Below are 17,330 nucleotides of genomic sequence, written 5' to 3'. Positions count from 1 at the left end.
GATCCTTACATTAATTTTCTCTTTGTTTGGCACATGTTTTATTATCGTAATGAAAATAAACTCTCGCATCCATGTAAATCCTACTTTTTCAGTATCCTATTTATCAAGATTAAGAAATATACTAAAGGTAGTTTATACTATGTTATGTTATTAAAAGCTCTCAATGTTTATGAGTTTTCTTTCAAGTGTGTGTGTGTGTGTGTGTGTTTACATAGTTGTATTTACCTAGTTGTAGCTTTACAGGGCCTGAGCTTTATGCTCGTGTGGTCCCGTCTCCATATCTACACTTATCCAATTTTTCTTTAAAAGTATGCACACTCGTTGCTGACACCACTTCTTCACTCAAACTGTTCCACGTCTCAACACATCTTTGCGGGAAACTATTTTTTTTTAACATCTCTCAGACATCTTCCCTTTCTCAGCTTTTTACTATGCGAATGTCATATTCTTCTCTCAGGATCAGTTTCTCATTATCCACTTGGTCCATTCCGTTGATCAATTTATAAACTTGTATCAGATCCCCTCTCTCCCTTCTCTGTTCCAGGGTTGGTAGATCCATAGCCTTTAGTCTCTCCTCATATGTCATCCCTTCAAATTCTGGAACCATTCTTGTAGCCATTTTTTTGTAGTCTCTCCAACTTCCTTATGTGTTTCTTTATATGATGGGTCCTGCATATTCCAATCTGTGTATTATTATAGTACTTAGCAATTTCTTCATCATTTCTTTGTCCATGTAGTGAAATACTAATCCAATATTCCTTAGCAAATTATATGTTTCTCTGAAAATTCTATCAATATGGCTTACCGGTTGACTGTATTCTTCCATCGTCACTCCTAAGTTGTTTTCCTTTTTTACTTTCTCCAGTTCTACTCCATCTTCCATCTTATAGATTTCCATGGGTCATCTTTCACTCTTTCCCATTTCCATGACATGGCTTTTGTTCACATTGAATTCCATTTCCCACTTTTTACTCCATTCCCAGATTTTATTTAGGTCTTCCTGCAATATTTCACAATCCTCATTTTGCTTTATAACTCTGCACAGTTTTGTATCGTCCAAAAACAGATTTATGTAGCTGTTCACTCCTTCTGGCGTGTTGTTTATATATATGAGGAAAAGTATTGGCGCTAATACTGACCCCTGCGGTACTCCGCTTTCTACTGCTCTCCACTTGGACTTCATATCTTTAACTACCGTCCTTATTTCTCTCCCCCTCAAATAATTTTCCATCCATCTCAATGTGCTTCCTTTTAAGCCACCCTTCTCTAACTTTCACAGTAATCTTGCATGTGGCACTTTATCAAACGCCTTTTTTAAATCCAAATAAATACAGTCAACCCATCCCTCTCTCTCTTGTACTCTATCAACTATTCTAGAGTAGAAACTCAGTAAATTTTTCTAAAACCAAATTGGCTATTTGATATTAATTTGTTGTCTTCAAAGAACTCGATCCATTGTTTCTTTATTATTCTTTCACACATCTATGATCATATTACACTATTTAGTGATACCGGTCTGTAATTTAAAGGTTCTTCCTTCCTTCCGCTCTTATATATGGGAACCACCTCAGCTCTTTTCCATTCTACTGGTACTGTTCCATTTTCTATTGAGCATTTTATGATGTATATAGGACTTGCTAGTTCTTCCCTACATTCTTTCAGTATTCTACCTGAGACTTCATCCAGTTCCATTACCTTCATCCAATTCCTTCATTAACTCTTTTATTTTAAGCTTGGTTATTTTAACCTCTTTCATATAGACGGTCTCTCTATTACCCTGTGGCCTTTCAAATTTGGATTCCTTAGTAAAGACCTCATGGAATTTATTATTTAACAGTTCTGCCATACTTTTTGGGTCTTCCACCATCCCATTCTCTCCTTTTAACCTTTCTATTGTTTCTTTTTTGCCTATTTTTTTAATTTATGAATCTGTAGAACAATTTTGGTTGCTCCTTACATTTTTCGACAATGTCCTTTTCATAGTTCCTTTCCTCATCCTTCCTCACCTTAACATATTCATTTCTCGCTGCCTTAAAGCTTTCCTTATTTACTGGATTTCTATTTCTCCTCCACCTTTTCCATGCTCCATCTCTTTTCTCCTTTGCCCTAGCACACCTTGCATTAAACCAATCTTTCTTTCCTTCTTCTTTAGGTCTATATTTCGGGACATATTCCTGACTCCTGTTTTGTATATTTCCAAAAATAAGTTATACTTCTCTTGCACTGTCTCTGAGTTTTCCATCTCCTCCCAGTTAACGTTTTTAAAATAGTTCTTGAGATTCTCAATATCAGCCTTTCTGTAATTTAATCGGTCTCCTTTGTATGATTCGTCTCTATCTTCCTTTCCCTCTTCTATATCCATTTCTAATATTACATGGTCACTCTTTCCCAATGGGCACTTATATCTTATATCATCGTTCATTTGTATACCCCTTGTAAAAACTAGGTCCAATCTCGCCGGCTCACCGTTTCCTTTGAATCTTGTGCATTCCTTTACTCTCTGGTCCATCATATTGTCTATCATTAGGTTTAGGAATCTTTCTCCCCAGGCTTCTTCCCCCATACCACTTTCATAATTTTCCCAGTCCACTTCTTTACAGTTGAAATCTACTAATATCACTTTTCTCCTTTCTTTAACGATTCTCGTTAGATTCCTTGTTGTGTCATCTATCATGTCTTTATATTCTTGATTGGTCCATGAATTTGTTTTTGGTGGCACATATGTTACAATGATTGTTAACTCTTTTTTTATTAATATGCATCTTAACATATAGTACTTCTGCTTTTCCTTCCCCACATTCCAATTGGTTTATCACTATCTCCTTCCTTAACATTATCATGACTCCTCCTCCTCCTTTACCCCCTCTGTCTCTTTTCCATACATTATACCTATTATCCAAGTCTATTTTAATTGCCTCATTTAGTTTTGTTTCAGCCAGGCATACAATATCCGGATTTTCTTTCTTTATGTAATCTCTTAATTCTAATTTACTTGATAAAACCCCGTCTATGTTCGTATACATAATTTTTAGTCTCTTGCCTTTATCACTTTTAGTTAAAGTTGTTCCACTTTTTCCTCTTCCTTCTCTTTTATATACCATTTCCTTATCCTGTCTCCTAGAATTCTCCAAAAAAAAAAAGCCTTTTTTTTTCCTCTTCTGACCTTTCATTATTTTTTTTTTTTTCCCTTACTGCTGCCGCCAGTTCATTCTATCTCTTCCTTTCTTTCTCATTTCTATTTTTCTTTATCTATATATCCTTGCAACCTTCTGTTTCTCTGAGTTTAGTTGTTCTATATAATATTTCTTCTGTTGCTGCTTGTGATTTTAGTAGTATCTTAATTGGTCTCGTTGTTCCTTCTTGATAAGGTCCCATTCTCTGTATTTTTTCTACTTAATTCCTCTTCTAAGTTCTGCCTATCTTCGTCATTTAGATTTTTTAGTAGGTCTTTGACTGATTTCATTTCTTCTTTTTCTTTTCTTGATCTATATTTTACTTTTTTTTCTTTTAGTCCAAATACGATTACACTTTTTTTTCTGCAATTTCCCTAGCTAGATTTTCTTTTTTCTTGAGGACTCCTATCATACTCCTATCATTTTGTTTGTCTTATTTTCGCCTTTCTTTTAGTTGTTCTTGAATCACCTCCTGAAAATCATCTTTATCTTTCTTATCTTGGACTCTCCATGCTTGTACTTTTTTTTTAATCACGTTCTGTACTCTTTCCTCTTCTTTGTTTACTAGATCTTTCAGTTTCTTGTTTTCTTTCTCGGCTTTACTGAGTCCTTCTTCCATCTGTTTCTTGTAGTTAGGTACTTCCTTTTTCAGTTCTTCGTTTTCCGCTCTTAGCCTAGCTTCGTTTTCTTCCACTTTTTTTTATCCTTTCTCTCAGTTTTTGAAACTCTTTTTCCTGTTCTTCATTCTCTTTCATTCCCATACTCTCCTTTATCTATTTATCTAATTTACGTTCAATAGACAACACTCTTAAATAGTGAAGTATTTGCCGTATCAAAACCTTCGAATGCGCTTACTCCCTCATCAACATATTCATTTTCTTCTTTCATTCTTTCCCTAGTCTCATACCTGCATTTAAATGGAATCTCTTCCTTACTCGTGATTCTCTACCACTTGATTTCATGAAAACAAGTCTACACTACTCGCCCAGGCCACTGCAAACACACAATAGGTAGTGATGATCAGCTGATTCTCAGAGTGACGGCACTGCGTCCTTCCTCGACCACGTCTCGTGTATTTACCTAGTTGTAGCTTTACAGGGCCTGGGCTTTATGCTCGTGTGGCCTGTCTCCATATCTACACTTATCCAATTTCTCTTTAAAACTGTGCACACTCGTTGCTGACACCACTTCCTCACTCAAACTGTTCCAAGTCTCAACACATCTTTGCGGGAAACTATATATTTTTTTTAACATCTCTCAGACATCTTCCCTTCCTCAGTTTCTTACAATGTGATCTTGTGCTTCTAATATCATATTCTTCTCTCAGGATTAGTTTCTCATTATCCATTTGATCCATTCCGTTAATCAATTTATAAACTTGTATCAGATCCCCTCTCTCTCTTCTCTGTTCCAGGGTTGGTAGATCCATAGCTTTTATTCTCTCCTCATATCTCATCCCTTTAAATTCTGGAACCATTCTTGTAGCCATTTTTTTGTAGTCTCTCCAATTTCCTTGTGTTTCTTTTTATGAGGGATCCACACAACTCCTGCATATTCCAATCTAGGTCTTATTTTAGTACTTATCAATTTCTTCATTCTTTGTCCATATAGTGAAATGCTAATCCAATATTCCTTAGCAAATTATATGTCTCTCTGAAAATTCTATCAATATGGCTTACCGGTTGATTGTTTTCTTCCATCATCACGTGTGTGTGTGTGTATGTGTGTGCTTACCTAGTTGTGTTTTACACAGGGAGGTTAGATTATAATGAGGCGGCGTGACATCACAAAAGTGAAGCCAGCGTGCTATAGGTCCGCTGCTGCCCCTACCCCCCTTACACCCAAAATATTGTCGACCGCCCATTGAAAATACATGGGAACGCCCGACTCTCAAGCTAGCCAGTGTCTCCCTTGAGCTGCGTGCCTGGGTAGACGTTGGTCAGTGTTGTCCATGCCTGGCCCAATCAAAACAAAGCGCATTAAAGTCCTCAGATGCACTGGGAAGTGTCTCCAGCAGGAGCACGATTACTCTCGCCCTCAGGGGCTGCCTGGTGGAGGGTGTCCTGCCTCTGATAGTGGTCAGAAGATCACAGTAATTGTCACTGCTTGCGGCAAGCCACTCCAGCACCAAAGCCATGAATGCAATAAGACTGCCTGCCGATGACCACCATCTCCCGCTGTCCCTCCCCCGGGAGAAACGGCCCCGCTCTCAGTCCTCAGCAAGGTCATCTGCCTCAGCTGCTGCACTTGACAGTGAGGAACCTGCCCCCATGATGGAAGAACAGGAAATGACCATTCCCCCTTCAGGTGAAGAGGCTGCTCCATGTAGGATCCGTCTGCGGTTCCCAGGTGACTGTCCCCTTACTACTACGGCACGGAAGTATGAGTGGTACATGGGCCTCCTTCGTCAACACCCTGACGCTTCACCGTTGTTCAAGGAAGGTAGGAATGCGCCCTACATCACCCTTATAGACGGGCCAATGTCTGCCAAGCTGACAAGTGACGGTTTTAACAGGGTTATTTTGGACACTTGAGAGGCAGTCGCGTGTTGTCATTATTCATGATGTGCCCACATATGTGAATGTCAACCTGCTAGAGGAACCTGAGGGCTTTCTCTGGCTGAAGAGGCGGACTGTTGGCGGGGCCTCTCGTCCACAGCTTCTCGGGGCAGTGCGTGGTGTGATACCACAGATGGTGAGGTTCGCAGGAGTGTATGGCCAGAAACGTGTCACTGCTTACGCTCCAGAACCTGACCTGTGTTGCCGCTGCACAAGGCATGGAGGTGCAGGGCGGCCCATCCTCACTGTCGCTACTGTGCTGCCTCTCACAACTCTTATGTGTGCTTCCAGAAAATATTGCAGGGCCTCAAGTTCCCTCCCAAGTGCTGCAACTGTCTGGGCTCCCATAATGCCCAGTCTGGTCACTGCCCCTACAAGCCACGTTCACCTGGGGCCATGCGTGGGCAGCCCTCTGTTGGTGAAGCAGCTGGTGACCACCAGACCATCTTCAAGCCTGCACCACCCCAAGTGGGAATGCTTGGGGTCGCGCTGCTACTGCCTCAGACTTCCCCGCTCTGTGCCCTCCCTCCAGGACCACTGCTGCCAGTCTTGCTGTTCCTCCTACTCCCACACCCAAACCAGGGGATGCGACAGGACCCCCTGATGCCAGCACCCATGCCCTGCTTCAGGATCTGCTTAGTATGGTGGCAGACCTTACCACACAAGTGGCCAGCATTGATGCTCGTCTTGGCAAGCTGGAAGCACAGCAGTGTTCTGTACAGGCGGGTGTCTCTGCCTGCAGTACTGTGCCCCAGGGCTCCAAGCATGACCATCCTCAGGCCTCCTCTGCTCCTGAAGAAGCTGCATCAGTGCCTGCTGAGGACTCTGACAAGCATGGGCCCTCCCATTCCCCTGAGCATGCCACGTCTTCTGTTGAGGGTACTGACAGGAAAGGTTCCCTCTCTACTCCTAAGGAAACATCGGCCACTGATGAGGTAACTGCTATGGACTGTGCCCCAGTGGTGTCTGCAACATCTGCTGGCTTCACCACCCCACTCCAGAACACCCTTGCTCCTGGGACTATGGACCAGGATGCCTTTAATACTGTGGTGAGTCAGGTGCAAGGTCTGGGGCAACAAGTGTCTCTCATGATGCAGCGCTTGGACACCATCACTGCTGCCTCCCGCCCTCAACATGGACTGTAAGCCCTTTTGTACCTTAACTTGGAACATTAATGGTTTACGCACTCGTTTCCCTGATTTCCACTCTTATGTTATATCCAATAAGCCTGATATTGTTGCACTGCAGGAGGTTGGTCCTGAGGTGCCAGCACTGCGGGGTTATGTGTCTTATGTTCTCTCCTGTGCTGATGGCAGTAGCAGAGGCCTGGCAGTCTATGCTAAGCAGGGACTTCCCGTCACGCTTAGGGACAAAGGTGTAAGTAATGGCATAGAATTCATTATTATGTGTTTACATACTCAGGGTGAAGCCATCCTGATAGCTAATATGTATGTACATGCCAGTGGCTTTCATGTTGCTCACCTCCCAGAATGTGTACTGGAAGAAAAATCTATTATAATGGGGATATTAATGCCCGGCACAGGTACCTTGGGAGTTACCAACGACAAATGTGAATGGTGCGCGGTGGAAAGCTTTTCTTGATTCTGCTGACAATGTTATGCTGACTGGTGATAGTGTTCCCACACATGTTCAGGGTGGCAGGCTAGATTATGTAGCCTTTATCAATTTCCCTTTGCCTTCTGCTGAAACTCATCTCCTCACATGCCTCCTCAGTGATCATTTTGCTCTGGAAACCACTTTTCTCCTTAACACTGCTCCTTACTTACAGCGGCCTCGGCTCAAAGTCCCAACAGCACGCTTGCCCCAACTTGTTTTGTGCGTCAAGAATTGGTATGCTGTAGCCAAAGGTACCTTTACTGATGCTGACTCTTTGTATCAGGGTTTGCTTTCTACAATTGTAGAGTTTGTCACTTGTGGTAGGATGCCTACCCAGGCACCTGCCAGTCCCCCTCCTACTTATGCTAGAGACCCAGTCCTCATCACCTGTCAGCAGAATTTAGCAGCTTACCAGGCCCGCTGGCAACAGGACCCCTCGGACAGTGATGCTCGAGAGGCTATGGTTGCTGTGGCGCGTCACTTGACTGAGCTTCGTCATCAGATGCGTCAGAAGTATTGGGGTGCCTTTTTAGCTAAGGTTCGTTCAACCAGAACACTAACTGCGCTCTGGTCCCATGTCAACCGCATCCGGGGTAAAGGTAGGAAAGCTGCCACTGTCCCTGACCCTGCCAGTACAGCACAGGACTTACTGAATACTTGGACCAGTGCCTCGGCATTGGCTGGGCTCCTGCCTCCCACAGAGATGCCCTTGCTCGCCACAGACCTCACAGACTGGCCAGCCTGCAGTGCAATGTTTCTTTACTTGATGATACTTGTGTACCAATTACTCACGATGAACTCCTTTGTGCAGTCAAGCAGGGCCAGTCCACAGCACCTGGTCAGGATGGCCTTACATATGATATACTTAATGCATTGCTAGTTTTGCCAGAAAATCCTATTAGATCTTTTAACATGTCTTATGCCTCAGGATGTCTGCCTCCTCATGGAAAACTGCTGTTATCATTCCTATTCCAAAGGGTGATGGTTCTTTCAGGCCTATTTCTTTAACTAGTTGTCTTTGCAAGATGATGGAGAGTCATATTAAGACGGTTACTTTATAAAGTGGGGGATCTTCTGTCGCAAAACTTGCATGGTTTTATGAAGGGCCGCTCTACCAGTGACTGTTTTATTAAGTGCCTCAGTAATGCCAATGTTAACTGTCGTGCCTTTATTGATCTCAAGGGTGCCTTTGACAAGGCCAACAGGGATGTCATTCTTGAGGAACTCATGTTGAAGGGTGTTAAAGGAAAGTTATTGGGGTGGATTTGGGATTATTTGTGTGACAGGAAGGCAAAGGTGTGGCTCCAGGGGGCAGTCTCTGCTGAAGGAATTTTGACCTGGGTACACCGCAGGGGGGTGTACTCAGCCCCATGCTTTTCAATATACTTATGGATAAAATTGCCAGATATCCTTTTCCCCAGGGCACAGAGGTAATTGTCTATGCTGACGACATCTTGCTACAGTGTAATGCTCCTCGGACCCTTACCTCGGCCTTAAGCCATCTTGAGTCCCTGTGTACTGACATGGGCCTTGTCATCAATGAAACTAAAACTAAATTTCAAGCAACTCCCAGAGTTTGCAGACCACCAAGCATAAATTCCATAAAAATCAGTCGTGTGCAGTGCTATAAATACTTGGGAGCTCAACTCGGTTTTACTAAGGATTCTCACTGTATTACCTATGTTCGCAATCAATGTTTGTTACGGCTTGCTCCCCTACGAGTGCTAGCTCACAGGGGCTATGGTGTGGGTATCCCAGTGCTTAGGATGTTCTACATTTCTGTTATCAGGGCTTTAATAGACTATGCTGCTCCAGTCTTGTTTCGGTATAGTCCAACACAGCTGAAACCCCTTGAGTACATTCAGAATGAGAGCATGAGAGTAATCTTAGGCTGCCCCAAGACTGCAAAGCTTGAAGTTCTCCGAGCAGAATTGGACCTCCCCACCATTGTTTGTCGAATACAGGAAATCACCTGCCGTGCACTGTGTCGGATGGCATGTAATGGTGCCAGCCAACCCTTTGTTCCCTTGCCCACCTTCATGCTAACCCCAGGGCCCCTGCTAACTCTTACTTGAGACAGCTTTTAACATCACTAACCAAATTTGATGTCCTTGACTCCTACCTCAATGTTGTTACCACCTCTGGTTCCCCCTCTTGGAGACCTCACAAAGTCAGTGTAGATATAGAAAAACTTGCTGCTCCTAAATATAACTGGTTCCCACATGAACTTTTTATGCATAAATTGTCTAACTACTCAAGGGTGCAGGCTGTACATGTTTACTGTGATGGTTCAGTGGATGGCAGCAAATCTGGATGTGGCCTGTTCATCCGCAACTACACCTCTCCCTCTGAATACACTGACACTGAGGTGTCCAAGAGGCTTCCTGACAACCTGTCCTCTACAAGGGCAGAACTATATGCCATGCTAGAAGGTTTACAAATTGTCCTTCCTTTGGGGAAAGATGTTTACTTTTTTGTTGATAGTCAGGGTGCCTTATATTCATTGTTGTCTCCTTCCCCTGCTGATTGTGATCTCATCAACAAGTGTCTTGGTGTCATTGATCTCTTGGAGAGATAATCTCAGAGTATGTTTCACCTGGGTGCCTTCTCATGTTGGCATTTCCCATAATGAAAAAGCTGATGTTCTTGCCCGTCACTCCCTTACTGAGGACATTGCTGACTGTCCTGTTGATCACACTTATAATAACATCAAGGGTCAGCTTAAACGTCATGTTTGCAGCACCATTGCTCATAACCTTGACACTTGTTATGGGAAAGGCAGTCCCAGTTCAGTCCATTATGTACATGTCTCCCACACCAGTAGTGTCACCTATGGCAGGAAGAGTGCCGCCCATGACCTTGTTGCTATGCGTCTCAGGCTGGGTCACAGCAGGCCCCAGAGTCAGTAACCCGCCTGAGGGAGTGGCCTGTTAAGTGCTGGGTGGCCACTGACAATGACCCTACCTATGACTTTGGTAGAATTTATCCTGTTTCCCCTGACGGACAGACAGTCCCAAACCTGGCCATATGCCTGAAATTCTGTGGGCCCCTCCCTGAGAGGATGGCCCTAAGAGACATGGTATACCATGTTAGCCCCCACACCCTCCCAGTCCTGCGCTGCACCTGCTGCCTCCTGCGATGGGCGTGCCCGATGCAAGAAATGCAGTGGTTACCATGACACTGACGGGTGTGTCAGGGAGGATTATTGTTTGTTTTGTGGTTCCGGCCACCGCCCCACCTCCAAACAATGCCTGACTTGCCTCCAGGCAGCGCAGCTGCAAGAACTGCAGCATGACGGGGCCCACTCTCTCTTAGACGTCAAACAAAAAATGAGAGGTATCCTCCCGGGCACTTTTTGCCTACCAAACCCCTCACCAAAACCACACTCACCCTCCAAACCAGGACACCCTCAACCTCCTCCCCTATGTCTCACTCACCCTCACACACCTAAAACCCCCACCTCTGCCCCCACCCTTGCTCCTCACCCTACACCCATCCAGGCTTCCTTCCCAGCTCCCGCTCCTGATCCTACTCCTTCTCCCATCAAGCCCCTGAACCCCATTATTAATGTGGTACTGCTAACCGCCCAGCCTCCCTCACCCAAGGCCCAATGGAACCGCCACCACCACAAACCACACCACAAAGTCACACCACCATACCCTCCTTCATCCTCGAGGGCCCCTACCGAACTGACTTGCCAGATGCTGGGGAATTTGTACCCCCAACCCCTCTACACCAATGCCACCCACCAAAGGTTCCCCAGCCAAAAGCCCTACAACCAGCAACCCAGAAGTCCTTGCCCTCACTTGGTAGTGCAGGCTTTGTATCATCCTCTTCCTCGCTTCCGGCCCAGCATGCTTCGGATTTTGTATGGCCTGCTTTTATTAAGGGATTAGTAGCAATAGCACTCAATTTCTTTAACTTCCTGCTTTCAGGGCTTAGCTTCAGCGAGAGCCTCCTTCGGTGCCTGCCAGGACTCCTCTCCTTCATCACATCACTCACGCAGTGAGTGATCCACTTGCCTCCAACTTCATTTTCTGGAATGCCCAGTCTTTGTATAGGAAACTTCCAACTCTTAAAACCATGCTGTCCTCATACTCTCCTCTCATTGTCGGTGTCTGTGAGACGTGGCTCACAGACCCATTCTCCCGCTCCTTTCCAAACTATACTTCATACAGGAAGGACAGGGAGACCGGCGAAGTAGGAGGCGGCCTACTTCTACTGATCCACCAGTCCCTTCCTTCTAGCCCTCTCTTTATCCCTCTTTCACAGGTGATGGATTGGAGCATCTGGGAGTGACTATCACCTTTGACTCAGGTCCATTAAACATTCTACTAATCTACAATCCATGTCTTGATATCTCACTTCAGGAATTTCAACATTTGTTTCTTCAACTTCCCTCCCCAGCATTAATTATGGGCGACTTTAATGCCCATCACGACTTCTGGGAACCGGCCCTTCCCAGGAGCCGGAGAAACCGTTCAGGCGCGTCACTTGAGTTTTCTGGCAGATAGTGATTCCCTCTCCTTTCTCACACCTCCTGGCCTACCTACCAGGATTGACCCAGTTTCAGGGAACCCTTCCACCCTAGACCTCCCACTTCACACAGACCACGTTGGTCATTCAACAAGGGAGACCTGGTATCTTTTCAGACAGAGTTAAAATCAATCGTCCCACCCACGACCCTCCCATCAGATGACAAAATTCACTTCCTTACAGAAGTCTTAGTGACTGTGGGATCCCACCACTTTCACCTTGTCACTTCCTCCCCTTCCCGTTCATTTCGAGTCCCCTGGTGGTCTCGGAAGTGTGCGGCGGCCCTTCAGGCCAAGTGTCATGCCTTTGCAGCATGGTGTAAGGAACCCAACCCCACCACTCCGCCAACGTTTTCATTACCTAGAAGCCCAATGCAAGCATGTTATTCTTGATGAGAAACGCTCAGCGTGGGCCTCCTTTTGTGCTTCCCTGACCTTTTCCACCTCAGTCTCCTAAGCCTGGTCTTTCTTCAGGAAGATGGTCCACCCACAACCCCCTCTAACCTTCCCATTAACTAGTAATGGTGTCCTCCTCACCACTGATGCTCAAAAAGCCGAGTGTCTTGCCACCCATATCCACACAACACTCGGCTCTCCAGATCTTGTGCCCCACCTGTGCTACCCTCTTCCTCACACTCCAGCCATGAAATTAGCACTGCTATAACTCCCCAGGAACTCACCTCAACCTTACTTTCACTATCTGCTAAGAAGGCCACGGGACCGGATGATGTGCCAAACGAGTTTCTTTGATGCCTCCCAGATGCTCTGCTGCTCTGCTAGACGTCCTCAACAACAGCTGGTTGTCGGGGACGTTCCCTTCAGCGTGGCGTCTTGCCATCACTATTCTTATTCCTAAGCCTGGCAAGGACCCGACGGTGGCCTCCTCTTATAGACCTATTAGCCTCCTGTCTAACATTAGCAAGGTTTTCGAGCATGTCATTCAAAATAGACTAACCTGGTGGTTGGAACGCAAACACCTTCTACCACCCAACATGTTCGATTTTCGCCCTCACCGGGGCACCCTTGAAACCCTGCTGTTGCTGGACCATCACATTCAGGAAGGATTTAACCACAAAAAATTCACTTTAGTAGCTTTTTTAGATCTTAAGGGTGCTTTTGACTCCGCCTCACACAACTCAATTCTCGAGAAATTTGCCCTCCTTGGACTCTTTGGTCCACCACTAAGTTGGGTTCAGTTCTTCCTGACAAATAGATCCTTCTCCCTGGCTATTGGTAACACTTACTCTAGGTCATATCCAATCACTAGGGGTGTTCCTCAAGGTTCTCCACTTAGCCCTCTACTCTTCAATGTCTTACTTTCTGACTTTCCCTCCTTTCCTGGCACACATGCACTTATCTATGCTGATGACATTTCCCTCCTTTGTTCTGCTTTCACTATCCAAGAGGCTCAACTTTCACTCCAGCATGGGCTTGACCTTGTCCACTCTTGGACTGCCAGTTGGGGCCTGATGGTGAGTGCACAGAAGTCTAGCCTTCTGTGCTTCACCAGAAGGCGAATACCTAACATTCCAGTGGTCACCATCAACGGTTCCCCGATCCTTTTCACAAATCACAAATTCCTTGGCCTTCTGTTGGATAGCCCCCACCTAATCTGGGGCTACCACATACAGTACCTGGTGACCTCATGCCTTAAAAGGCTAAACTTAATGAAATCCCTGGCTGGTGTCAAGTGGGGTGTGGACAGGCATACTCTCCTCCATTTTTATTGTACTTATATCCACAGTTGCTTGGACTACGGATGTGATGTTTATGGAGCAAGCCTCACAATCACTTCTCCGTAAATTGGATGTCATACAAAATTCAGCCCTTCATATTGCACTGGGAGCATTTAAGTCCTCCCCAGTCTGTGCCCTTCAGGCAGATGCTTCCCTCCCCTCCCTGCCACACAGACGCTCCAGCTTCCTTGTCCGGACCTACACCAAACTTGCCTCCTTCCCTAGATGTCATGCCCTCCACTCCCTCCTCCTGCAGCACGGCAGGGAGCCACTTCATGGTCCCTTGCCCTATCAAGCCCATACACCCTTTGTAGATAGAGCCCTCTCCTTTGCAACTCTCTGGGTGACTCCCCCCCCCCTTTCCTCATCCTCGAAAAAACTTCTCTGGGCCCTTGGTACCCTCTCTCTTCCTGTCTCACTGTCCCTTCATACACCCACACAATGGTTCAAATCCAGCTGCCCAGTGCAGGGCAGAACTCTATTCATCTCACTCCTCCACTCAGTACCACACCCACTTCCACATCTACACCGATGGCTCCCGCCTCACTACCCCTCCATCCGTCAGTGCAGCCATTTACATCCCCTCCAGGTCCCATGCCACTGCCTGGAGGTTATTGGCCACTGCTTCCATCACCATGGCAGAACTGTTTGCCATAAAAGAGGGCCTTCAATTTGCCACCACCCTTGCTGCCCCCTGCTCAATAGCCCTCTTCTCTGACTCCCTCTCTGCCCACCAGATTGTCAAATCCCACCACCCACACTCCCACCACCACCTCATCCTTATAATTCACCACCTCATCCTCTACCTGACCTCCCTGGGACACACCATCCCCCTTCAGTGGGTGCCCTCCTGTGTTGGTGTCATGAAGAACACCGTGGCTGACAGGGCAGCAACAGAGGCACACACCCACCCCTCCCCTATTGACTTAGCTACTGACCAGACAGACTTCCTCACTGACCTCAAGACAGCCTGCTGGCGACACTGGGACACAACATTGACTGACGCTTTACAGTACACCTCACTGGGACACATTAGACAGGACACAAAACACCACTGGTGGACCTACTCACCCAACCAGGCACTGGACATGGCAATCACCAGACTCAGGATTGGCCACATCCACCTCAATGCTGGGCATGACTGACTCTCCCCACTGCCCGTGGTGCCCTACCCAACCTGACACCCCAGAACACCTGTTGCTGCACTGCCCTCGTCACCACTTACACCGTGTGGCCCTCCTCCACTCACTGTCTCCAATTCACCCTCACAGGCCAACACTGACTGGCCTCCTGGGTGGCTGCACAAATACCAATCAGGATTTCAAGACACTCAACCTCACCAGGACCTTCCTACACAAAACAAATCAACTCCACCGCATATAGCCTGACCACATCACCTCCGCATCCCGGACCTTTGGGGCAATAGAGGCTGTGACACACAGCCTGCACGGCCCCAACGAACCCCCAAGAAGAAGAAGAAGATGGGAACGCCCGAGTTACGCTCCTTATTTTCCGTCTTATGTCCATGTTTTGAGGCTGCCTACTATATATGTGACCTTATTAAAATCGCAATAGTCGTGGCATACTGTGCCATGAAGTTTTAAAAGGTAAATCATACATACAAATGAGATAATAGTGTTTTCCAGCTTTGGTGGACTTGGGTGAGAGGTGGAAAGGTGTCTTTGGGGCAAACATATGACTAAAAAAGGTCATGTACAGTACACATGTGAATGTACATGTGCATGTAAATGTAAACATGTACGTATACATGTGCATTTAAATGGAGGATAAAGACACTATATATTAAGTGAAACTTGTCCTGAAGGTTGATTTTTCTTGGTACAGCAATTACTGAGCAAGTAAAAATTCTCTCTCTCTCTCTCTCTCTCTTTAATCTAAGAGATATACATTAATTAATACTCTCTCTCTCTCTCTCTCTCTCTCTCTTTCTGTCTAATCTAAGAGATACACATTAATTAATATTCTCTCTCTCTCTCTGTCTAATCTAAGAGATATATATTAATTAATATTCTCTCTCTCTCTCTCTCTCTCTCTCTCTCTCTCTCTCTCTCTCTCTGTCTAATCTAAGAGATATACATTAATTAATATTATCTCTCTCTCTCTCTCTCTCTCTCTCTAGCTTTTATTTAGAATGATGTGTGATTTCATGTCACTGCGTTGAAAAAGCATCAATCACTGAAATTTTACTTCACTATTTGTTCCTTGTCATGCATTAAACGAGGAAAAGTAATCTTTTTGCGATAATTTCTCCCAGAAACGTCCTGCTGTATTTCTTTCAGTATTGTAGCTATTTTGCATTAACATAGTTAATAACAGGTCTAAATGATATTTAGGAAACTATAATATGGTTTACATCAGTTCTTTCTTAGTTTTCCTCTAGTAATGAAAAAGAAAGTTGCAATATTCCCATTGCATAACACGGGAGAGGGCAATGTTTTGAGTGTAAGTTGTCAATCGTAAGCTCCGCCCACCGCCTCATAAGCTCCGACCATGGCTTTACTATTTTAGTACAGCAGGATAGGCGTGTGCCCTCTCCTTTAATAAATCCTCCTTGTTTTTACAGGGAAAGAGCTATGTTCGTGCTGTCCTGCCTCCATACCTATACTCATCCAGTTTAGTTTTAAAGTCATGAATATTTCTTGCTTGAACCACTATTTCATCCAAATTGTTCCATATTTCTATGCTTCTGTTTAGAAAACTGTATTTCTTAATGTCTCTTCTACACGTGGTCCTTTTCAATTTTATTCCATGTTCCATTGTATTTCTTGAGTCCCTCATCAATAAGTCTGTCTTCTTTGTCAACTGTACCCATCCCCTTCCATGCCCTGTATACAGCAATTAGGTCTTTTCTTTCTCTCCTCTGTTGCAATGTTGGAAGTTTTAATATCTTTAATCTAACCTCATATAATAGGTCTCTCATGCTAGAAATGATTAGGTTGCAGCTCTTTGAATTCTTTCTTATTTCCTTATATCTTTCTTATTATGTGGTGATCATGTAAGTGCAGCATATTCTAGTTTAGGTCGAATCATGTATTCTATTAATTTCTTCATCACCTCTTCATCTATATAGGTAAATACCCATTTCATTTTTCATAGTAACTTGTATGTTTCTCCAACTATATTGTTTACATGTTTTTCCGGTGATAAACTGGCATTTATTGTAATAGCCAGCTCTTTTCTTCTTTTGTTTTCTAAATTTCTACTCCTCTCATAATGTAAGATCTTGTCTGTCTTTTCCCTAGTTCCATCACTTTACAGTTTTATGCATTAAATTCCACTTCCCATTTTTTGCTCCACTCGTGTATCTTATTCAAGTCTTTTTGTAGCATTTCACAATCCATGTCATTTTCCACTCATTTCAGTAACTTTGCATCATCTACAAATAAGCTTATATAACTGTCCACCTCATCTGTGTGTGTGTGTGTATTTACCTAGTTGTAGTTTTACAGGGCCTGGGCTTTATGCTCGTGTGGCCCCGTCTCCATATCTACACTTATCCAATCTTACTTTAAAAGTATGCACACTCGTTGCAGATACTACTTCTTCATTTAAACTGTTCCATGTCTCAATACATCTTTGCGGGAAACTATATTTTTTTAACATCTCTCAGACATCTTCCTTTTCTCAGCTTTTTACTATGCGATCTTGTGCTTCGGATGTCATATTCTTCTCTCAGGATCAGTTTCTCAT

The 17,330-nt window shown here is 44.7% G+C and overlaps 1 protein-coding gene across 1 annotated transcript; it reads left to right on the top strand.

Moving 5' to 3' along the window:
* Positions 1–10,434: 10,434 nt before the first annotated feature.
* LOC123514555 (pistil-specific extensin-like protein) lies at positions 10,435–11,647 on the top strand. Its single transcript, XM_045272495.1, has 2 exons — positions 10,435–11,157; positions 11,291–11,647. Exons 1-2 carry the CDS (start codon positions 10,435–10,437, stop codon positions 11,645–11,647), a joined length of 1,080 nt encoding a protein of 359 aa, XP_045128430.1.
* Positions 11,648–17,330: the final 5,683 nt, after the last annotated feature.

The sequence above is a fragment of the Portunus trituberculatus genome, chromosome 38, assembly GCF_017591435.1.
Source record: "Portunus trituberculatus isolate SZX2019 chromosome 38, ASM1759143v1, whole genome shotgun sequence".
Taxonomy (NCBI): Eukaryota; Metazoa; Arthropoda; class Malacostraca; order Decapoda; family Portunidae; genus Portunus; species Portunus trituberculatus.
Note: the sequence above shows the minus strand (reverse complement) of the source record. Positions and strands in the feature narration are given on the sequence as shown.

Coding starts and splice junctions, on each gene's coding strand:
- LOC123514555 (XM_045272495.1), top strand. CDS start 10,435: ATGTTAGCCCCCACACCCTCCCAGTCCTGCGCTGCACCTGCTGCCTCC. Junction 11,158..11,290: donor GAAGTCCTTGCCCTCACTTG/GTAGTGCAGGCT, acceptor TTCAGGGCTTAG/CTTCAGCGAGAGCCTCCTTC.